Source organism: Denticeps clupeoides, chromosome 19 (assembly GCF_900700375.1).
Source record: "Denticeps clupeoides chromosome 19, fDenClu1.1, whole genome shotgun sequence".
NCBI lineage: Eukaryota > Metazoa > Chordata > Actinopteri > Clupeiformes > Denticipitidae > Denticeps > Denticeps clupeoides.
In genome coordinates, this window is record NC_041725.1 from 10115301 (window position 1) to 10139905 (window position 24605).

The following is a 24605-nucleotide window of genomic DNA, read 5'->3' on the forward strand; positions in this document are numbered from 1 at the left end:
ACAGTCAGCTGTGTGCATGTGGAAATACAAGCCTAGAAATTCAGATAAGAAATTAACAAATTAATAAAGCGTGCCCGAAAATTTAGAACATCTGAGGATCCTTTTTAAATGTTAATTATCATATAAACAAACTTGTCAATCTATACAAATCTATATTCAACTATTATTGGCAAGTAAAAAAGTAAAAAGGGTTAGAAAAATCATGTGGTTGAAGTACCTTCATCTTACACTGGGGGTAAAAAGAAGAAACGTCTGACGTGTAAATTTATGTGACGCAATGTACCTGAAGAATGACTTCCTGATTAACTGGAATTGAATTGATAAAGTGACACAGAACCAGATTCCCTTAGCCAACCATCATCATGGCAGAGAAAGGTGAATGCTCCATCCAAATGAGGGAGAAGTGTGTTGTCAGATTTTCTCCTGAAAATGGCAGATTATTTACCAACTGGAATTGTGATAAACTTGCCTGGAACAGGAGCGACACTCCTTTTACCCCCTCAACCAATAATTAAGGGTTGTAAGAGAGTCAAAGACTGAACTACCATCCAACTTCCATGCCAATAAATCATTTGTAAGGTATTCCAGAAAAAAAGCCTTTTCAGTCAGTTCTACATAAACAATGCTACATTGCATGGATCCATTTGGAAACAAAAAATTAAGGTTTGGCACTAACATTGGGTTTGAATTGGACCCTATGCCAGTTGTAAAATATGGCGTCATTTCTGTGACGTTGCGGGGCAGTTCGCCCTCTCATGGCCCTAGATACATTGTCAGAGTACGAGGCATCATGAATTCTACATGACATCATTTTAAGTTTAACAAGTTTAACTTGTCTGAAAACTGAACCTGAGTAATCACTGGGTCGTCATTGGTTGACTGCCAGGGCCATCTCAATCCCTTAACCTGAACCCTATTGAAAACATGTGGAGTAAGCTGAATGGGAAAAGTACACAGAAGAGGATGAGCTGGAGGTATTCTGTGAAGAATGATGGTCCCAGATGCCTTGCTCTGTACTCTTCAACCTTATGAAAGGTTACAAGAGAAGACACTGGTATACTTTCAAAAGGAGGCCGTACAAAGTATTAAATGCAGGGGGGTGGGGGGGCTGATCGTAGCGCATGGTTTCGTCAAAACATATATTTCCTGGTGAGTGGTTTGTGTTTCTCTGAAAATTGTGTTTATATTGTCAGATTTTTCTCATCTCAGCTGTAAAGATAACTGTTTTTTCACAGTTTATTACAGGAGGTGCCAATAATAGTGGCAGACACTAAATATATAGTTGGTTCCACATCCATAAGACATGCGGCAAATAAGGTCATCAGTGAACCCACCAAATTTAGGACAGACTGACACATTTATGCACATTTTTGTCACCAAGACCCCCTGCTGCTGTTATTTTTTGAATAGAAATAAAGTTGATGCAAGAAAAAAGTACCCATCTGTCCGTTCTGTTTCTAAAAAAGAAACAGACCCCCGCTCACTCCACGCAGCTCTTATTTTTAGCGGCAGTTTGTCACATCGTGACGCTTATCCGCTCAACTCCACCTTGACAGCGTGTTACTGCCTGCATGGCACCAATGCTCTAATGATGTCGGTACAGAAGGCTTTGCGTAAAATCGTGTGCACCGGGACTCATGCTTTATTTCAGTGAGCTGGGGTTATAAAAAAAGTTGAAAAAAAGCAACAAAAAAACATAAAAACGAATAAACAAATAAAAGACCTAAATCTTACCTAAAATTGACAATAAATTTCTAATGTTTAATCAATCTGACATACGGTAGACTTAATTATATACAATAGTACATGTGTAATTGGCAAAAAGTCTGCCTATTTTTGGATATTTTATTAACATTAAAGAATAAAGGGAGACACATTTTTGTTCAGTGCACAAAAAAACAACATTCAGCATTTCATTTGCCTCCTCTGACACTTTGTTTTTCTTTTCCGAACAAAAATGATCAAGGCCATCGCTGGCACTTTTTTTTTTTTTTTTACAGTGATCACATTTCTGTTTACACTGACATCAAAAGATAAATCATTTTTTGCCGTTTTCAGCAGGCAGCAAAAGGCAAGTTACTCTGTTTCGTCAGGCATTTTATGTATGCTAAAAAAAAATGCATGTTTTGTTACAAAAACTATGCGAAAATTCATATCCCTTTTAATTACGCTTACTTGCTAATGTCAGCAAATGTGTGGTGAGGGTGGATGTTCTTCAGACAGGTTAAACGCGTTCATATTTACAGCTCGGTAAACACCTGATTATCTGCCTACACATCAGTGTTTTAACTACTGATCGACCTGATGAACTCTGTATTAAAATATGCTTTGAATGCTGCAGATACAGATTCACCTGTGCTAAATGATGCTAAATACTGTAAAACTCCCATTTTCTGCTTGTGAATCTCACCATTGCTTCATATTTAACAGGAATCGGTGCTACAGACTCCACTTTATTATCCATCCATTTCACACCACTGTGTGCATCATGTGCTGTGCTGCTGTACATCACATGTGACAATCACTTCACTTTGATGTGGGATCAGTGCAAGGAAGGGGGGTGTCTGGACCCGATTGGGTTAGGGCTTGTGAATATTCTTATAGGACATGGTAAAGAAATGTTAATGAACCGTTTTTCTAATGAAGTCTAGCGATAAAACAGCAAGATGTTTTTTTGGGGAGGGCAAACTATGTAGTAAATTAGATCCAGATTGGTTGTGCAGCAAGTACAGTCATCCATGATGGGAAGAGGCAAAAACATTAGGGCCTTTCTTGAAAAGAGGGAAAGAAGGGGGAGGGTGTGTCCTGAGGTGGTTTTAATCTTGACATTCTAGTCCCTTTACACTGCCAAATACATCACACCACAAATACATCAGAAATTTTGTTTACATTTATTTAGAAAGATAGCTAGTTAATATAGTTGCTTATGGCAAATTATGGCATTTTAATACCCCAAATAAGCCATTTAGTCAGTATGTTTGGCAATTTAAAATGACTTTTGCAAGCTAGCCGGCCAATATAGACGTTAGCACTGTGCTTCCATCTCTTCATACAATAGTAATATTCTCTACTAACTGAGGCCAAAACTTGCTTAGTCTTGCTAGCTAAAGTTATCAACAGCTACCATGTCATGTAGCCATGGCTCAAACATATATTACATTGTCTGAGCTACTATCTACTATAGCTACTAATTATACAGTACAGGCCAAAAGTTTGGACACGCCTTCTCATTAAATGTGTTTTCTTTATTTTCATGACCATTTACATTGCTAGATTCTCACTGAAGGCATCAAAACTATGAATGAACACATGTGGAGTTATGTACTTAACAAAAAGTGGAGATCTGGCCTCCACAGTCACTGGACCTGAACCAAATCGAGATGTTTGGGGTGAGCTGGACCACAGAGTGAAGGCAAAGGGACCAACAAGTGCTAAACACCTCTGGGAACTCCTTCAAGACTGTTGGAAAACCATTTCAGGTGACGACCTCTTGAAGCTCATCGAGAGAACGCCAAGAGTGTACAAAGCAGTAATCAGAGCAAAGGGTGGATATTTTGAAGAAACTAGAATATAAAACATGTTTTCAGTTATTTCACCTTTTTTGTCAAGTACATTTACATTTACAGCATTTATCAGACGCCCTTATCCAGAGCGACAATCAGTAGTTAAAGGGACAGTCCCCCCCTGGAGAAACTTAGGGTTAAGTGTCTTGCTCAGGGACACAATGGTAGTAAGTGGGATTTGAACCTGGGTCTTCTGGTTCATAGGCGAGTGTGTTACCCACTAGGCTACTACCACCCACCCATTTATCTACACAGGCAGCATGCCGCCATAACTCCACATGTGTTCATTCATAGCTTCGATGCCTTCAGTGAGAATCTACCAATGTAAATGGTCATGAAAATAAAGAAAACACACTGAATGAGAAGGTGCGTCCAAACTTTTGGCCTGTACTGTACATCAACTGTTGGCATTTCACCTACCATCTTCAGTTTACCTACTTATAGACATATGTGTCCAATATATATAAATAAATTATTTTATCCAAAATAAAGTAAACACAAAGCTAACATTTACGTTCCCCGAACCGCATTACAAAACCAAATGACACAAGTTACACATTTGGAGAAGATGGTTCTTTCCTGGGAAGTGCACTGAAAACAAGAGAAGGAAATTAAATGCATGTATGTTTTCTCTTTATTACAGATATGGCAAGTAAATGTAATCTTTTATATGTACAATTTTTAAAGTAAAGAAAAAAAAGCAAAAATAATTGATTAAGGCCATACTGTCCCGTAAAAATAAAATTATAATAAAAAACAATTAAGAAAAACCTATTTACGTATTTTTTCCCCTTCAATAGCTAATACGTCAAGCCAGAGCTTCCAGTAACCAGTACAATAACACTCAGAGAGCAGAAGACCACAAACCGTACCATACACTTAAGAACACACATAAAGAAGGCAGGTTTCGGGGTAACCTTCAGTGGAGAAAAATATCAGATTTGCGTGAGGTTCAGGGTGACGTTGGAGGACCGCTGACTTCCATCTTATGAAGACGAAATAAGTCTGGTCTTATAAAAATGTATTTATTTTTTCTACAACTAGCAGCTCTCAACAACTGTTCAGGAATTGCATCTAATTAGGTTCCACTTTTGTGATTTTGTGACACCTTTGTTGATGAGAGGAAACTCATGAGATATTATGGTGTCAAAACATCTTAATACAAAATGACTCATGTGATTGGCCATTATTGTACAGTATTATGCAGTTTTTTAGTATACAATGTGTTTTCCAGTGTTAAACACAGCATACAATGAACTTTAAATATTATTATGAGTTATAGTTAAGTGATGGTACAGTATAAGATGATTGGGAGGATAAGAAAAAAAGGCCCAAACTAATGAACCAGTGAACTGGGACAAAAACCATTGACCATTTAAATCATTTAATGTTTCAAAGCAAATACAGTTTACTTCACTGGGTCAACACATGTGAACAATTTTTTTTCAACCTCAGCAAACATACATTCACATGGCTTCATGTGGATTAGATGTTATTTTCTTTATTTGTATTTTTTTTCATATATTTTTTTGAAGTTGAATTTATGTACAAAGTCTTTATATTGTTTATTTTTACCCTTCTGCTCTACATTAGACTCCAACAACATATCAAAACCATATCAAAGTCATTAATCTGGAGATGTTAGGGTACACATAATAACCATTTAAACTCTCACCTTGTCCCTAATGGCGCTGCAGTCAAAAAAACAGTACATGTGTGTACATGAACAGGACCCCATTTTACAGCCATCTCTAGATAAACCCCACTTTAATCTCAGAGTTAAATACATTATTTACAGTGGAATGTTGCGCTTTGAAGTGAGCAGTCACAAAAGCTGATGGAGAAATTAACTTGCAGGCTGTTACAAAAATTCCCCAGTGCTCACACTGAATAATAATAAAAAAATACTGGGGAGGAAAATAATAATAGTAATAGAAAAAAGTTACACATTATTGTGTAGATAGATCTGCATGCGACTGCTGCCTCAACATGATATATATTAAAGCATGATTAAGTACAAAATGAAGGGGCAAAAAATTGCTATCTCCTTGTACTTTATTCAAATATTTCCAAATATATGCTTTACTTTGTGGCATTATTAAGGAAAAAAAAATAAACCTTTGCTCATTTGGGGACAACAATACATGAATTATGATGATGATAAAAGCTGAGTTATTAAGAAAAAAAGGCTTGATACTTGTGCTTTAAAAAAATGAGCTCAGTTTTGATACGCCACTACTGTTTCCAGTTCAGTACCAATAACAAAGTGCCGACAATCAAGTAAGTGGTTTAATATATGGCTCTTTTTACTTCTCACTGTTTAGAGCAGATAAAACAATGGAAACTGGTTAGTAGGAATAAAATCTGATATGCTAACACTTTTTTTGCTAAAGACTTTTTTTGGAGGCTCTGTAATATATAAAGACAAGAAACCTGGGTGTTCTGGGTCTTAAAACATGAAAAATACATACATGATATAAAAGGAAATGTTCTATACATAAAAAAACCAGAGGCACTGCCAACATTGCACATCTACTCAGGATAAAGTACAATGCCATTTCAACAAAAGTTGAATGAATAAACAATCTTGACGTGGTTTCTGACGTAGGTTTGTGGGCACAATGTAGTACCTCTCAGTGGTGCACAGTCACGGTGAGGTTTGGTGTTGGCATCCATCTATTAAAAGTGTGGCAAATCTCAACCCCATGATGATCAGCTTCGCGGGGGAAGCCCAAATGTTGAAGAGGGGCTAAATCTTTAAGTGGGATAGAGGTGGTACTCTGCCAGTGTGGTTCTCAGGCTCTACAGTATAATGCATACACAGATACACACAATACTATTTGTGTCGGAAAAAACAAAACAAAAAGAAAAATGAAATCCCTTTGTCGTGCGACTGTTCACCATCTAACACACGTTAAATCCCGATTCTCTGAGCTGCAAGAACAAAAGAACACAAAGACCTTGCATAAAGCTCTCACACCCATACATACTGTCACACACATACAACCACATGCAAAATAAAAAAAAAAAAAAAAAAACATTTGCACCTTGCAGAGTGTGCCAGGTATGACATTTTGAAATTCATTGCTTGATAGGGTTCCAGCTTGGTTTCTATTCGTGCTTTTAGTGTAGATTTAAGCGCAGCAAGGAGATTCTGGAGGCTGTGAACAAAAGACACTCTGCTGTGTGCCACAGTAACTGGCGCCGCATCGATTGGACGCCCATTGGCGGCTTCGAGCGCCAGCGTTTTGTGATGCAGAGCGTCCGTGTTTCTGCCTGCAGCTCTGTGTTCCTTTTGATTTTGCCTTTCCATTGAAACGCATTTTTTTTTTTTTTGACATTTCCCCTGTAGAGTCCAGGTGCTGGGTGACCACAGCACGCCCGTGGCATGACCATTTACGTGAGACAGCACACAAACACAGGCCCAACCGCCCCCCCCCAACACACACTTCACTGGCTAAACCCACGTCAAGTTTCCGAAAAATGAACACTGGTGCTGTGTCACACCCCCTCCTCAAGTTAGAGCAGGAGAACTGCAGGGTAATGAAATACTCATAGTCGCGAGGTACCGCGTGTCAGCCATGGGCACCGGACCAGCTCCACGTCAGGAGCTGGCCTCCACGTCCGGGATGGGATGCCGTTCCACCGCCGCGTCCGTATGGCTGCAGGTGTAGACATGCGCACCCTTGGCCTCCACCGCTGACCCGCCAATGCCCTTCGCATCGTCACTGTTACAGTTGTGTCTTTTGAGGGCGGGTGGGGTCAGGGTGGGCTTCTCCCATCTGGTGGGTCCGATGCGCTACATGCTAGCCCTATTAACGGAGGGGTAAAAGAAAGTGTACCGTCGCGAGGGAAGATGAAAGGTAGGTGTCGGGACACACTAATGTGTGTTTTTTTTTCTCTGAAGCCACAGACCCAGCAGCTCAGAGACTTTTATCTGCCACACCTTCTGATATCAAACACCCTACAAGAAAACAGGTCATAAAAAATACATGTAGAGAGGCATGTTAATGTAAGAAAGAAAGGAAAAGGAAAACTGTATCATACATCCAGTGTAGGACTTTCACAACGTAACCAGGAATACCTCATCCCTCTGTTTTTTTTTTTTTTTTCCTCCCTAAACATTTAGAACATTTATAATAACATCAACAGAATCAGACATAAAATAATAATACACCAGAAATTTCAAGCAATCAGCCTGTCTGGCCTCGAGAGTGAATGGCGTAAGTCTAATAACGAACCATTTTCTCGCGTGTCATGGCGCGTGTGTGTTGGCGGATGCGGTCGTGGTTCGAGTCTCCAGGTGGCGTTTTTTACTACTACTTGTCGTATGAGGTCTGATGGAGGCGGGGGGGGGGGGTTCGGGTGGTATGAGGAGCAGGTGGGTGTAGGCTCTCGTGGGTTAACGGATGGAGGGTCGGGGGGTGATGGAGGTGAATGGGGTGTAGCTAGATGCGGGGAGGGGCGGGGCATGTTTTTTTTTTTTTCCTCCCTCCAGCCACTCCGTTGGATTTTTATTTGCATGCCCCTACACATACCACTCTTTCTTTGAAATGACTGAGCCGTCGGTTTGGGAAACCATGTCGTCGGTGATCTCGGCCTCGGGGTCGTACTGGAAAGTGAGAGTCCGTTCGTCGTACTTGCGGCTCTCGCCTTCGTCCACCGTAAAGTAAGGTCTCTTCATGTCCTCGGCGTCGGCATCATAATCCCGGTCGCCCTCCTCGAACCCGCCGATCTGGGCCGGCTTCTTCTCATCGTCCAAGTCGTCAGGGTATGGCAGGGCCTTGGCCAGCGGGGGGTGCTCCGGGACCCCCCCGGCTTTGCTGTAGCCATTTCCGTACGCATGCTTCTTGGTGCTGTAGTCGCCCTTAAAGGTGCGCTGGCGCCGGCGAAGGAAGACGAAGAGGAGCGTGCCGAACGCGCCCAGCAGCACCACTCCTCCCACAGCGCCCCCGATGGCGGCGCCTGAATTATGCAGGTGCTCCGGAGGCATCAGACGGTTATCGGAGTTGATAGGGAAATCTGGGTAGGGAAAAGACAGATGGAAGGGGAGAGTGTGTCAGTGCTCTGGTGAAAAGGAGGTGCTCTGAGTGCAGGTGCTCATTTCTGGTAAGATGAGGGTAGGGACAAAGGGAGGGATAAGCAAACGGGAAGGTAGGAAGGAAGGTTGAGACCGCCACCACCACCCCCCCCACACCCTCAACACAAAACAGCAGACCTCCTCCACGCTAGGCCGAAAGAATGAGCAGTTAAAGTCAGCCACATGCGTTTCACACACACACACACACAAACACACTCACACACTCACAAAAAGGCAAATAAAGCGGAAATGCAGCAAGAATTCAAAAGCCACTAGAGACAGAAAAAAAACATAAAATGTCAAAATTGCTTCCTACAGGGTCATAAAAGCCACGGTTTTTCTGCTTCCTCAGACTGACTGCAGGTCAGGTAATTCTGGAAGCAGCACAATTGACGCAGTTAGCAACAAAGAGTTTAGCCCGGCTTGAAGAATAGTGACATTTAGAGAAAATTGCCTTAACTGAGTGCATATGCCAGCAGCCAGCAGGCTACGGCCCGGCACAGCACACGGCATAAAGCTCGCAATTGGAAAGGTTTTGTTGTATGTGTGTTTTAATGTATAACCTCCAATGAAATCTTTCAATCTTCCAAATATTCATGAACGGAAACATAGAAACTGTTACAAAATGTAGATTGCCGGCGAAAAAGCCATTCAAACAAACATGCACCTTCACATGAAACACGCATTTCCCTGTCCTATTAAGTGCAGTCCAACTGGGATTCGTTCCACAGTTGGACACAAAGCCCATCCTTAACAGCATGTTTAAAGATGTACACCCAAAAGCATAGGAACAAACATGATTTGACATTAATGAAGAGGAAAAAACAGCTTTTTTTTTATGAGCGATGAAATGCAGCGTTTTCAGTGATGCGCTCAAAACATGCAGCTCATCAACAATCATTTTCGAAACCCACAAACCAAACCTCAACAGGTTGCAGCAATAGACAAACGTGCTGTTGGCGCCAAGACAAGCGCCCCCTGCTGTCTGCATACGCCAATGCACTATAAACACACACACACATACACACACTTTTTAAAGGGTTCTTAACGCACTTCACAAGACCTTTTGCTATATGGCCAAAGAATAAAGAGGTAACTATGTGGCATCTGAGAACATCTTCATCCAACAAGCTTTGCGTGACAAGCCTAGTGGCGAGGACGGCGTTTAAAAAGGGGGTGGGGTTAGAGGTTCTCCCGTACAAACAGCAGCATCGAGCTATCAGGTTGTCAAACCAGCACAGGCTTGCCAACTCATCGAAAACAGTGAACTTCAGGCCGCACCCTTCAAACCCGCAGCACCATCCATGATATGTCGCAACAGCAACTGTGCAGAAGCTGTAAAAAAAAAATAAAAAAATCGATAACTAGCAGCAGGGGCCGGTGAAAGTTTGAGCCGTTTGCATGCCCGGGCAGGTCAGGGCGCGGCGGCGGTGACTTATTATAAGCGGAGGGCGAAGTGACTGTAGGGGTGAGCTGCTCCTGACGCACCGCAGGCGGGACCCTGTCCCTTAATGAGGTTCTGTGCTGGAACTCGATCTGTATTCTCCGAGTTGCCGTGCACACCGCCAGCCAGTACGTGAAGGATTACCGTCATAAAAGGTGAAACCTTCAGGGATTTCATCCATCACGGGCGATAATCTAAAAATATAGCATTAGCGGTTACAGCAGAGACCTAAAAACTACATTAAAAACAGCAGAACAGAGAAAACCGGTGCAAACATTGGGAATCGTCTCTAATAATAATTAGCAATTAAGAGATAGAGACAGGGATGGGGAAAAAAGGATAACTCTTCTAAGTTCAGTAATAATGGGATGTATGTTATTTAATTTTGGTCTAAACTCCATTAAGCCTTTTTATTCAATTATAGCAGGAGCCTCATTAGCGGAAATGATAAATGCTAGCAAAAAGGCCACTGCTAACTGGGGATTGTTCTTCTGCCTGGAGGGTCAAGGAGAACAATCCGGCTAAAAGAAGTCTTCCTCTCAACCTTAATTACCAAAACACTCCGTCGCTCCGCGGTTAAAGGCGCTCGGCGGAGAAAACCGAGCCCTCTGTCTCCTCTTGCGGTGGTCTACTCTGGCCGCCGGACACTTGGTATCTGCTCTCGGTCCTCAAGTGGGACGCTAACAGGATTGTGCGGACAGCGGGGCTTCATTACGACCACATGAGTAAGAGAGATCGGACGGGGGGGTCGGCTCTGGCCGGGGGCACGTCCCTGAGAGGAGAAGATGGGTGTTACTGGCAGAGTCCGTCTCCCCCCTTCGTACCTTCAGACGGTACCTCTGCCTTCCCTCCTGTTTGTCTAATTGGTCCATCTCTGCCCCCTGAGGAAGCGCGCGGCTGTGCATTGCATTTATGAGACTTTCCCAACAGCAAAGTCAGACAGGCTCATTAAAAATGGCAGGGTGGGCCGCTGTGGAAAACATTAGAGCGTGTTCCTCCAAAAGGGAGGTGGGTATGGCCCACTCCAGAGAACCCTCCTTCCTAAGACGTGCAAGTTAGAACAGAGGGGAGCGTATCACTGCATCTCAGGGGTACGAGACTTGGCTCGACTCGCAGGCTTGGAACGATTATGTGGCAAATGGCGTTTAGCGTGTTTTTTTTTTGAGAGCCTTGCTGTGTCTTCTGTTGTCAAAAGGACCCTGAATTCTGTTCCACCAAAAAAAAAAAACCATTGGAGCTAAGGGTCCTGGGTTTGCCAGTCACTGTGTGGAGGATTCTGAGGTTCACAGAAGGTATGCGGCTCTGTATGGAAACAGATTTATGCCTTACAAATTAGCGATCACATATGGATCACAGCATAATCAACACATTTGATCGATGCTTATAGTTGATTAATCGTGCAGTTTATTGTGTGCACAAGTCTCATTCTATATGTGATCGCTAATGGTCTTCTTTATCGTCTCACAGGGGGAACAGAGCTCTCAAAATGCCTGTTTAAAATGAGGCAAAGCCCCACCCGCACGAGAGATCGTTGCCAGATCTGCAGCCGAATCCCTAAAAGGGGACTGAAAAGCCAGCAATGTGTTGTCAAGCTCTTCTTATTTTTGTTTGGTATCAGGAAAGTTTTGTCTTTCGAAATTTTGTCACAAATTTGATTCCATAGGCATGCAACTTTGGAACAGCCCACTTCAACAGGTCCTCCGTGAACCCCGTCTTTCGCTCTGAAACGAAGGCCGCGTCCTTGTACAAACTCCAATTTCCACAGCTTTGCTTAAAAAGTGACGATAGCAAAATGCCAAATCATTTTTCAACACTGAGCTCAGCCCTCCTCCAGGCAGAAGATAAAACGAATAGCGAGATCTCGGTGCACCTTCTCTGAATCCGGCCCGCCGCGCGACATGCTAATAGCATTACGGCGGCAGCTAATCACCAAACCCGGCTATAAGAGTGGGCCGCGGTTACACGGCAGAGGAAGGGCCCGTCCTCTTCGGCGTGTGAGAGCTACAGGCAACACCTGCAAGGAGGCAGATAAAACCGCCTCAAAGAGCTGCACAACAGCTGCCCCGATAGTGGCCAACAAAAGCCGGCATCTATTAACAAGCCCCTGGGAATATGCAGATAGCGCGCTAACCTTCAGCGGCAGGCGCCAGCGCAGCGCTATTCAGATTAATAAGTGCCAAGAAGCACACTGAAAGGCTATAATTCAATTCAAAGCTGGGATAGATATATAATGCGCGACAGGCCAAGCTGCCGCCCGGACCTGTTCTCGCCAAACGGAAGTATATTACCGTAATTATTTTCCCACCATTTACATGCGGCGCTACGAAGGGTTCCGCATCTTCCTCGTAGCCTGTGCGTTCTGAAATGGAGAATTCCCTCTAACTGGTATTAATACATAATCTATTGTGAATAATCCGGAAACCTGGACAGTAAAGAAAGGGGCAGTGGTGGCCTAGTGGCTAAGAAAGTGGGCCACCAAGGCAGAAGACACATTTCGCTGTGTGCCCGTGTTGTGTGCCATTTTTTTTTGCCTTTCCTCGCTTTTCAGTGAAACAAACTTCAGGGAACGAAAATAAAGTGGAATTATGGGAGGATTTGGGGATCAGTGTATATGATTAATTTGCATTAAAAAGGCTTCCATGTAGATTGGGAGTGTTAACATGTGTTACACGTGTAACAACGTTGGCAGCACAACGTGTCTCCCGAATCATCACTGATACGGTAGCGAGGCGTCAGTGTCTTCCATCTCAGCATTTTTACATAAGGGGCATCAACAATGAATAATGTACCACAAAATTGTTGATTTTTGTAGATTTAAAATGAAACACATTGAATAACAAAAAAAATTAAAATAAATAGAATGCATTGTTGAGAGTTGGCTGTGAGCTGGGCTTTTTTTGTGCAAAATGAAACTAGTGAACTTGTAATATGGGTGTCTTATTTATTTAAAATATCCTATAAAATGCTTTTTTTTTTTTAGTTGCAAATTAGTTTTAAACAAAAGTTGAGCGTTTAGTGAGTGACCAAAAATAATAATAAGGCTTCAAATCGGTCTACGCCAGAACCATAGCAGGGCCCTCCACAGCTAAAATAAACTCTCTCAGTCTGCCCCATGATGTGCCCTGTGCGCCGAAGCCCCACAACGCCACACGGGTGACTACTGGTGGGAGGGAAATATAAATAAATACGACTGGCGGTGGCCTGCGGCGTTTGATTCCGGCGGTAGATCTTCTGCGCCTGAACGCTGGGCAGCCTCCGCCTTGCAGGGGGAGGTTGGGCTCCTGGGTGCGAAGGCGAGGGGCCCGTCTCCTGCATTCCTGCCTCTTAACGCAATCAGAGGCCCGGGCCGCCCGCGGGCCCCGGAGGAACGTGTCAGAAAGACGCAGTGGAGGAATTTAATAAAGCCGAATGAAAAGGAGAGCAAAACTCCAGCACGTGGCGGCGACGGGGATGCCGAGCCGAGGAGGGGTGACGGGAAATGGAAGAGGAGAAGATCGAGGGAGCGCCACGCGTGACGATCCACGGTTGGGACGGCAATTCCGTCGTCCGAGGGCAGAGGTCGCGAAGGCGTGGAAATGCAACGCTGGCACAGAGCAGAAGAGCAGCGTTCCCCCCATTACACGTTTGACACCGCGCCCACGCTCCTCTTCCGCTCCCGTTATTTTCCTGCCTCTGATGCCACCGTCTGCACTCTCGCTCTTAAATTAGAGATGAACAATACTGCGGCGGGGGCGGGGCTACGCCGACATCACTTCTGCAAGTTGTGGGAGTTTGTTCCGGAGCTCTCTGATTGGCCGATCTGATGTGTGTGGGTGAACCCCAGAGCTGAAACGTTGTGGCGTGACTCGGCGCTTCCTAAACCGGATAAGAGGGGCTCGTGACGACTGACGCGGGGATGAATAATGGCCTCGGCGTCCACGCGCGGCGCCCTTATCCGCGGTGCAGCTGCTCCTGCCTCAGGCCCGCGCGGCGGGGCGGGGCCTTGTTTACCAGGTAGAGGGGTCGCTGTTTTTTTTTTCCCAGTGAATCACCACCGCGCCTCTCCCGCCCCTGCGTACCCCGACCCCGGGTTACCGTCTGACCCACTTAATCAGCGTCCCGCGGTGCCGGGAGACGAGGGACATCGAGGCCTTCTGGAAGCGGGTGGAGGACAGCAGGAGGAAGGAGAAAGAAAAAGATGAGTGAGAGGGGAGGGCAGAAAGGAGGGAAACAAAGGAGGAAAAGGGGAGAGGGGGAATTCGTGATTTTTGCGCTTTTCTTTATTATGAGAATGCAGGGGGTGGTGAACCGTTCATTCTCTGCACACAGCACTTTTTAAAAAGTTACCTTGAGATTTATCTGTTCAGACAGGCATTTTTATGATCCTTGTGGGCGTATTTTTATATTTCACTGTGTACAATTGGCCACAAATGATCTCTGCGGACTTGTGATCATGAGAGAAGCTGCAGAAGAAAAATAAAGAAAATTACCTCCATGGGAGGTAAATCATTAACACACGAGCTACCTGTCCACTCCTGTCTGCCAGTGTCCCCTCCTCGTCCCTCCACTCCCTGCCCTGACCCTGCGTCACAAAAAGCAGCTCACTGTCACTGTCTGGCGACTCAACTGCTCCATAAAAACAAAAGCTCTCCTTCCTGCCACAGCCCCCTACGGGTGTTTAGATCGGTCACTGCTGTGTGTGTGTGTGTGTGTGTGTGTGTGTGTGTGTGAGTGTGCAAGCGAGTGTATCTCAGCTAATGCCTGATCAGGATAATGAGGCATGAGCTTAGTGGGGTGCGAGCAGCGTGAGTTCGCGCTTCCAATCATGAGCAGGGCTGGACGTTCCTCCCCCCCCCCAAGCCCTGAACCCACCCACGCGTGTGACCGCTCGCACCCCCCACACGGACCCCGCCAGGCCCGACTACACACCTAGCTCTGACGGAGGGGGCTTAATGATACACAAAACACACATGTACGGCCCGCGGAGCCATGAATAATTCAGCAGCGGTGCAATGCGCCGTATCAGCTGGAAAGAGACCGCCGCTGTCATGGCGGCGGAGGCAAACAAATTTCTCATCCCTCCGGGAGCTTCTGGTCCCCCTCCTCCAAGAGCTGGAACGTCGGGAGCATGAGACAGGAAGAGAGCAAACTCCTGGCAGTTAGGCTAATGTCTCACTAAGCATTCGGTTTATCGCAGAAAAAAAAAAAAAAAAAGAATCCATGGATGGACAGAAGTTTGAGACGTCGCGCATCAAGCCCCACCCACGCGCGCAGGGCAAATCAATCAGCGGCGCGCGGCTCCTCGGTGCCGAGCAGGGTGCCATGGCACGGGCCATTCAGACCTGATGAGAAGTGACCGGGCCTTATGAACTGATTCGTATAATCAGCTTCTCTGATGCTGTCATCTCTGTGACACGAGGGGACTTTAACAACTGCTTTCCCATAATTCAGCTATTATAAGGTGTATCATAACTGCAATTAAATATAATTGTAAAAAACGTTGATTAAACAAAAATGCTCTACGGTTAACTATTTAATATTCATGTAAGGCTGTTAAGGCAACAAAGCTCATAAAATATATAATTACATTTTAGAGTTACATGCAACAGCAACACTAAGCCAATCAGAATGCCAGGTCGGAACTAGTTTGCCAATTAACGACCAATACCCAATACCAATCAAGTTTTACAACCAATAAGTTTTATATATTCTTTTTAGGGCATATGTGTCCTGACAGGTCAATGAAAGTACATTTTCCATAAGAAATGATTAAGTGTTTCTCATTTGTTAATTCATAATGATAATGATTCAAATGAGCCATACATCTGCCAAATATCTGGAAAACGATATATTTCACATAAGGTTTCCCTGAGCGTGCATGTGTTATAAGATTTAACAGCAGGTGGTATTATGTTATGTCATGTTTGAATGAAATGTACGTAAATTTCTCTTTTATGTCTTTATGTGAAACTGGACAGTGTAAAAAATGAAAAGGCAACGGGGTTAGACTCAGTCTCTTACATAAAAGGCTGTAAACGCAATTCTGCCTTTCTGTCTCTCTTGTCATGCCTCTCTGCCTCTAGGCCTATTTTTGGCAGCCATTTTATTCCGTCTTCTCAAATAAATTCCGATATCAAACTCATTCGAGTGTCTCTCTTGGTCACACGGACATTTTATTTATTTATCTTTTTCATTTTCATTGGCATGTCCATGTTTTATTCATTTATTTCTTTTTTTCTGACATCGCGGTGTTTTCTTCTTTTCTTTCTTTCCCCAACCTCTCCCTCTCAACTCCATTTTCTCACAAAGCAACAAGCGATTGCTTGTTCAGGGGAGCGTGAACAGATGTTGACGGTGCGAGAAAAGGTGGCCACTGGCTTGCTTTTCTGTTAAATGGAGGAGAGTCAAGTCACTCCAGACACTTTAACCTCCTGAGCTGACGCTTCATCCCGCTATGTTCCTGTAGGGTGGCGAGGTGCGGGGATCCCCGTTGACCCCTACAAGCCCCCATCGCACCATCAAAGGCGCATTTTAATGGGATTTCTGTCCCCACCGATGGCTTTAAATGGGTGGTCGCAATGTGACATTTGGCAATTTGGTAAATAAGACGAAAGGGAGCCAGTGAGGAACTCGGCTCTCATTTTCCCACAGCGACCCGACGGTCACGTCACAACATGGAGGGGCTGGAACCGACCACAGTCTCTTCCTTTCTCAGGGGTGATAATGAGATAATTATGAAGCCATCCCCATAAATCGCTGGTTCATACGGGGCCGGGCGCGGCCACATGTGAGGCCGGATCGGACGGGCTTCCCACACTAAAAGTGTGCACAAAACAGTCCCGTGCATAAATTTCCCAACACCCCCGGCCCCTTAATTAGAGCCCGCTCTGCTTCCCTCCGACGAGGGAGTTTTCTTAAAGGGTTAACCACAGCCACGGGAATCTGGATGCCGAAGACATCAGTCAAGCTTCGTGTCCCTGTTTTGACTGCATCTCCCTTTAGCGCAACGCACAGCATCTGACAGTGTAAATGTCACAAGTGGCTTGATTGTAAAGTCCCTCGCAACAACCTTCCGGTACGTTCTGTAATTAGTCGATTAAACTGCCGACCTTTTCCCTCGGGACACATCTGGCTGTGGTAGCAAACAAAAAAAAAATAAGGGAAAGGTGCGTGGCACTTGGATTCGAATATGCCCACTGGACGTGTCCATCAAACCCAGCGTCCCACCTTTTGGCTCCACGAGGATGGAATAAACGTGAAGAGGGAGGCTAACGAGAGCCAGAGGGATGACAACATCTCTGGGACTGGAGTGGTTGGGAGAAAGTGGCCCAACCCACACGCTCTGCAGTCGTATTTCGGTCGACGGCTGTGACAAAGCAACATTCGGATATTCTGCACAGCGATGACGACAGTGGACTCGTTTAAAAAAAGAAAAGAAACCAGAACTGTGGTCTCATTAGGCTCATGTATTTGGGCTCGGGTCAGCTTTAGAAGCAGAGTGACGCCGCATGCGTTCCTAAATGATTCCACAATTAAGTGCTGCAGTGACCATCCAGTCAGTCATTAAAAATTGTCCAAAAAAACCCCCATGAAAGCGCAGTAAGGTAAAAGACACTCCTGGTGACAGTCAAATCCATTTCCTTCTTGTTGAATGTGTCATATTTAAAAAGACAACACACCTCCAGGGTTTTGCAATGCACCGAAAAAATCAACAAAACTCAACCAACCGCCATCAGTTCCGTTCAAGACCTTTCGCGCAAATGTACAAATAAGCATCGGTTTCACCAGTCATACCAGACAGTGTCACAGTGCAGTGTCACTGCTGTCACTATCACCGTTGTGCTGAAAACGTGACTTGTTCTGTAGCCATAATATTTTCCATCAATTTCACCGCAAAAAAAAAAAAAAAAAACCTAGCCACAAAATCACACGACAATCACACAACCACCCGAACAAGCCTGCAAATTCCTGGAGGCGTCGAGAGATCACAATTTTTTCTGCTGCTTACCCATGAACACATCCCAATTGATCTGGCGGTTTAACACACACATACACTACGAACAGACGTGCCAGATCTGAACCCAAACTGTGCGTAAAACAGCCAATTGGTCCTGTGCTGCAGGCCTGAGCCAAGAAGCGCCCGAATGTGGAGTTGGAGTGAAAACTGGCAGGTTCTTTTCCCACGGCCCCATGTAGATCTGTACCGTAACTGGGCGGCTGGGACGGAGGAACTGATCTGGGCCCTTCGTTGTCAGCGCTGTTCAATCCGCCTTTCTGGGAACAATCGTTTAAATGCAAATTTTTCTGCAGTTTGACGAGCGTCCAGAACCCGATGGCATTCTGAAGATGAGCATTGCAAAATTTTGCTCAGGGAATTGTTATCCAGCGTTTTCTTTGCTATGGCAACGGCAGCCCGGTTCAACAGAGCCAGATACTGTCCCGGCTCTTTCGGAGACGCCATTTGAACTTGGCATCAGCCTCGGCCATTACCTGGACAGGGGGGGCTGCGGCACATTTCCCCGCCTCCTGGAGGCGCTCTGCAGCTGCGCCCTAACACAACGTCTATTCAAAAAAGGGCGAGAGGACAAGAAAGGAAGAAAATGTGCTTTCATCTTTCAGGTTATACCGGCGGGGGTTCCCCAAGTGCCGACATTGTGCTGATGTGTCACGCTGGACGAGTTGGGTTTATTATCAGCAGGGTACGGGACCACCCGGGACCCTCGGGGACGTCATGCACATGAATGGGCGTTGGCAGGAGGTGAGGGGGAGATGAGAGGCGTGGCGTAATTAGGCATTTTATCGGTTCGCCCCTCCGAAAATCCGGCTATCAGCTTGATAAAGAGGACTAAACAAGTAAAGAGGTCAGAGACGGGAGACAGGAGACGGGAGATGGCAGACGAAGCGCTGCTGCTGCATACATCTGATCCAGGAGGCACAACCGCCTCCTTTTTTTTTTTTTTTATCGTTGTTGTTCCCGTTGTGCGACGTGTGACAAAATGAACAAGGACAGGAGCATTGTGACACCATCTGCCTGCATCCAGGAGAGACACGTCGACTTCAAAGTGCAAAAGAAGTAAGAGCAGGAGCTCCAGCGATTGTGCAGAGTTGAAAGGCAGCCGCCACCATGCGGAATCTGTTTTTTTACGGGTTTCTTTTCCCTGTAAAAATGTACTATAACATGGACACTGATCACTTGGGGTCATTAAATAAAATGGAGGGGGGGGTAAAAATTGTTCATACTCCGAATGGAAAACCATAGAGACGAAAAGGGGCGGGGCACAGAAGAAAAGACGTTGCTTCTGCAGAGCTTTTACCCCAATGACACACATCCGCCTCGCCGAGATCAGCACGTGAATATGCAGCCGCGCGACTTCTCTGCCGCCAAAAACACCCCAAAAAACAAACATCTAAAGGTTGTAACGTCACACAAGAATAAAAAAAAAACAGGAGACACATGAGAAAAAGAAGACGCGAAGTGAAAATGCAACGATGTTTGCATGCTCTGGATTAACGTCTGTCATCCCGTGCTGCAGCACGGTCACATGCATTCGCGCCAGTTAGACGAGAGACAACTCCGCAGCCTCGGTGATGGACAAGCAGAGCGAACAGGGGACACATGAAGAGAGCGAGAGAGAGAGAGAAAGCGGCAGCTAGTGGCCCTCCGAAGCGCCGCGCAGGCCAGCATGCAAAGCGCCGGAACCACGCCTCAGCTCGAGCAGAAGGGCACCCGAGCAAATAAGCCAAAAGTCGACCAAAAAGCCCCATTATTCCCCCATTATCAGCCAAAGTGAAGGATGAAGATGAAAAGTTTCGGTGCCGAACGGTGCAAGGTCTCCAGGAGCATTTTTTTTCCCGGAAAGTCTGCACTTCACAGCAGCGTAACGGGGAAACGCGTGGCATCGCCTCTGTGATCAACACGTGATTTATTTCTTTATTTCTTTTTAATGTACCCCGTCTCCCCACTCACTCGGTCTGCGCACGGTGGGCGATATTCTGGGAGAAGATGACAGGATGCTTTAATTTGCCTGGATGCCAGGCCCCGGGTCTGGCTCTGTGATGACAGGATGAGGATGAGGAGGAAGAGGACGGGGACTGAGAGAGGAAGATGACGCAGAGCATGCCAGGCTACACCCCCCCCCCCAACCCTTTCCTGTCACGATGCCACAACTAAGCGGGCGCCTCCGCTGTCGAGGTTGATAAGCGCCCTGGCAAACAGAGAGCATCACCTGGATGCGTGGGATGGCGGTGACGGGAGCGAGGGAGAGCGGCGCCTGTGTGCGGGCAGATACACGAGGCGGCGGCGCGATTAAGCGCCTCGGCGTGACGAGACCGCGCTGCTAATTAAACCGGTGTCCTCGCGTTTCCCCGACGCGCCGGCTGCAGAAGTGCAGACCCGATCTGGCAGAGAGTCGATCCCGTGGCCCCGGCGCAGCGAGGCGAGCTGCAGCTCCGCCTACCTACCCGTCACGTTGACCTCCACCAGGCCGGAGCGCGTGCCGATGCTGTTGGTGGCGTCGCACACGTATGTGCCGGCCAGGTCGTACGTCACGGGTCCCTTGAAGAACAAGGTGTTGTTCTTGATCTCCACACTGTTGGGCAACGATCCGTTCAAACTGGAATAAGAAATATACAAATAAAACAAGTATTACATATCACAGATGATCCTAGTACTAAACCATGTACATTTACAGTATTTACCAGACGCCCTGATCCAGAGCGACTTACAATCAGCAGTTACAGTCCCCCCAGGAGACACTCGGTGTTAAGTGTCTTGCTCAGGGACACAATGGTAGTAAGTGGGATATATAGGGTGGTAGTAGCCTAGTGGGTAACACACTCGCCTATGAATCAGAAGACCCAGGTTCAAATCCATACTACCATTGTGTCCCTGAGCAAGACACTTAACCCTAAGTTGTTCCAGGGGGTGACTGTCCCTGTAAATACTGATTGTAAGTCACTCTGGATAAGGGCGTCTGATAAATGCTGTAAATGTAATAAATGTAATGTAAATGTAATTTGAACCTGGGTCTTCTGGTTCATAGGCGAGTGTGTTACCCACTAGGCTACTACCACCCACCCATTTATCTACACAGGCAGCATGCCACCATTATTTTTCAATAGTAGCCCAAAACGGACACACCAAACCCTTGCTCTATATGTATTCATAAACATTTGATTTTTAAATATTAACCAAATGTAAGGTGGCATTATGTTGTGTTAATATCATATGCAGATTTCAATAAAGTGGACAAATCCTATTGATCATGCTGTCAAAGTTCAAAGTTGAAAGTGTGTTGGACACTGTGATAAGTACGATAGTAGCTCGGCTGAAATGTCTGTCCCCAGGGACAAAAACCTCAAGTGATCGCGCCTCATAACATCGTACAAGCAGCCCAGCATAGCGGACATATTTCACCGGTTACAATTTCTCTCCGTTATCCCCAGGACCGCAACTGCTGCCTGTCCCAGCATGCCCTGCACTATTGCTGGCAAGGAAACGAGAAAAACAAAAGGTGCAAGGGGGCTTTAAAAAAATTGACAGGTCTCGTCTCGGTGCATCTGAACTCCCAGAGGAGTTGCCAAGGTGACAGCTGATCAAGGGGTGAATGCAGAGAAAAACCAACGCAAATCTTCGACCACTGCTGCCCCCCCCCCCCCCCCCCCCCCCCCCCCCCCCCCATGGGCTCCGCTGCTCGTCCGGGGTCCAGCCCCTTCGTGGTTCGCACCTCGACCTGCCCCGACCACAGCCAGGACTTTGCCCACGGTGCACGATGCACACGGCAGGGACGAAGTCGACGCTGACGTCACCCCCTTCAGCAAAACTCCAGGTGGTGACATGACTACCTTTTTTTTTTGTGTGTCTGTTTTCTTGCTCTCATCCTTTGCCTCGAGGGGAAGTCACTTTTAGATCGAGATTCTGGCCCAGCTCCGGCTTCATTTTTCCAGATGTGCCGGAGGACTTCCCCTTTCGCACTTCCCAGGGCTGGCTTGTTCGCTCGGGGCAGCGAACTCCCGGAATATTTACTTCACGTCATTATGTACGGTACTGGCTGGCAGACACACTGGACACGACGAATGGCAGGAGTCGTCACGGGCAAAATTCCAAGCTGGTGTTACTAAACCAATCATCCTTAAGACTCTGCGTGGCTCCAGATTATTGACAGCCGGTTGCTTTTGGCATTCAGACCTATTAAACTGTTCAGGGAATGAAGGGGTCGTCACTAGCAGCTTTCACTGTGAATCCAACCCCTATACAACCCCAAAGCCTTGCACAGTTTTATTAAAATGTAAGATTTTCTTTTCTTGAATACTGTTGTTCCACTGAATGCTTCCCACACACTTGCGCTCGGAACATAAATAAAATCTCTGTCCGGGTACGAGAGCAGAAGCCGTGTGCTGCTCAGACATAATCCTCTTTGGGAGTGTAGCACTGAAAGTGCAGTTTCAGTAATGATGCACGTGGGACAGCGCACTGACACCTGTTATTGACACCAGGCAATTCATTTCAACTAATTTGGGCTAATTTTCCCTTCTAGCTGGTCTACCACTATGTACCATCCGACCTCTACAACTAATACAGAATGCAGCAGCACGACTGATCTTCAACCTTCCCAAGTTCTCCCACACCGCCCCTCTGCTACATTCCCTCCACTGGCTCCCAGTAGCTGCACGCATCAGATTCAAAATACTGATGCTGGCCTACAAAGCCAAACATGGAGTAGCACCATCCTACCTCACAGCCCTTATTACACCTCGCACTGCACCTCGTATACTCCGAGCCTCCAGTACTGCTCGCCTGGTCCCCCCATCTCTGAAGGTAAAAGGAAGACATTCATCTTGACTCTTCTCCATCTTGGCCCCTTGGTGGTGGAACGAATTTCCCCTCGAACAGTTCAGTCACTGAATATTTTTGACCTTCCTCTTTAGAGAATATTTAGATTAACTTGTAACCTTCTTATTTATCTGACTTATGCATATAATCTACAACAGAGTGAATAAAAAGATTGTATTCATAGTTGGTGTCCTAGTGAACCAGAATTGATCACTTCATCGATGGTAACATGGAAGCACATTGTAAGTCGCTCTGGATAAGGGCGTCTGCCAAATGCCTTAAATGAATGTAAATGTAAATGTTACTGCATTGATACCTGTTGTAATATCCAGTCACGGCTTTATATTTATCTTTAGTCCTGCCTGCCTAAGTTTGTTCCTTATCTGGATTCTGCTTGGTTTTGGCAGCATCTCCCCTGTTTTGTTTATACATTTATTAAAAATTGGGCATGTGGCTGGTCAGGTGATGGTCACTGAGTTCCCTCAGATAATGAGAACATCAACTCAACTCATAAAACCATCTTCACCACCACCAGACAGTTTTCTCGCCACTCCAACCTACTTCCCTACTGAGCGCCTTGGTGAAAGCAAAGATGGTGGATATTCTGTTTATCATTTTCACCGGTTTGTATAGTAAAGGTGAGATTCACCTCCCCGCTACTCTGTGATATGGTTCACCACTCTCGCTACATCCAGTTTACACTGACGCCGTGACAATATTCCCTGATCACCTTTGACCCTTGGGCAGTCCCCCCTGGAGTAACTTAAGGTTAAATGTCTTGCTCAGGGACACAATGGTAGTAAGTGGGATTTGAACCTGGGTCTTTTGGTTCATAGGCGAGTGTGTTAAGCACTAGGCTACTACCACTGCATAACACATATCATCTCAACATGGAGAATCTCGACAAAAGGCACACAAAAATCGAGACTACCTAAACAAAACACAATTCCAACGGCAAAAAAACACTGTCCAACAGTGAATAAATTCAAAACTAAAACCGCACCCCTGCTGAGTGCTTAAAGGCCCCCAAAAAGGGCAAAACATTACCGAAATTTAGCCATTGTGTTCGCACGGTGTTTGGTGCATTGTGGTTAGTGAATGGTGTTGAGGAAGTTATTTCCATTGATGTCCCCTCAATAGGCTCAAACGTTGCTGTTTCTGTAGAATCTGAAAAAGACTGAACTATGATGGCGCGGCAAAAAACGTTTTTGACTGAAGAGGTGCTGGATATTCTAGTGCAGTTTGTCCTTTTTAATCTTCATCCATAGGAAGAAACACCTATAAACTGCAGTACCAGCTGCCATTGTGCCTCCCTTCTAAAAAGAACTGATTCAAGCAATGGTATGATACACAAGGTAGATATAGTTAATTTATTCCATTGAAAATTGCCATTGTATATAGTTTATTTTTATACAACTGATATAAGTATTATTGTTATTATTTTTCAATATAATTTCAATTTATAATTTCAATTCAATTCAATGAAAAATTCAACCTATTTGTATTTTGTTCTTTTGAATGGGGAACATCCATTTTTATATATGATATTTTCAAAACAATCCCAAAACAGCTGTAATTAGTTGCAATGAATAACTATAGTCATAAGTAAGTAAAAAATACTTTTATAGTTTGGTTCCTAAAAAATCTCGAATGGCACATACGTCACCAACGTGTCCAAATTGATAGTTTGGAAATTATTCTAGTAAT

The 24605-nt window shown here is 45.4% G+C and overlaps 1 protein-coding gene across 6 annotated transcripts in view; it reads right to left on the minus strand.

Moving 5' to 3' along the window:
* The window catches only part of nectin1b (nectin cell adhesion molecule 1b), a 142194-nt gene that overhangs the window by 57395 nt on the left and 60194 nt on the right, over positions 1-24605 (minus strand). For 5 of the 6 annotated variants that reach the window (XM_028961230.1, XM_028961233.1, XM_028961232.1 and 2 more), the window contains exon 5: positions 20528-20679. In XM_028961230.1, coding sequence (XP_028817063.1) covers positions 20528-20679 — 152 coding nt within the window. Of the gene's footprint in view, positions 1-4930; positions 8586-20527; positions 20680-24605 lie in introns of those variants that run through there. The other variant, XM_028961235.1, reaches the window with a different exon arrangement.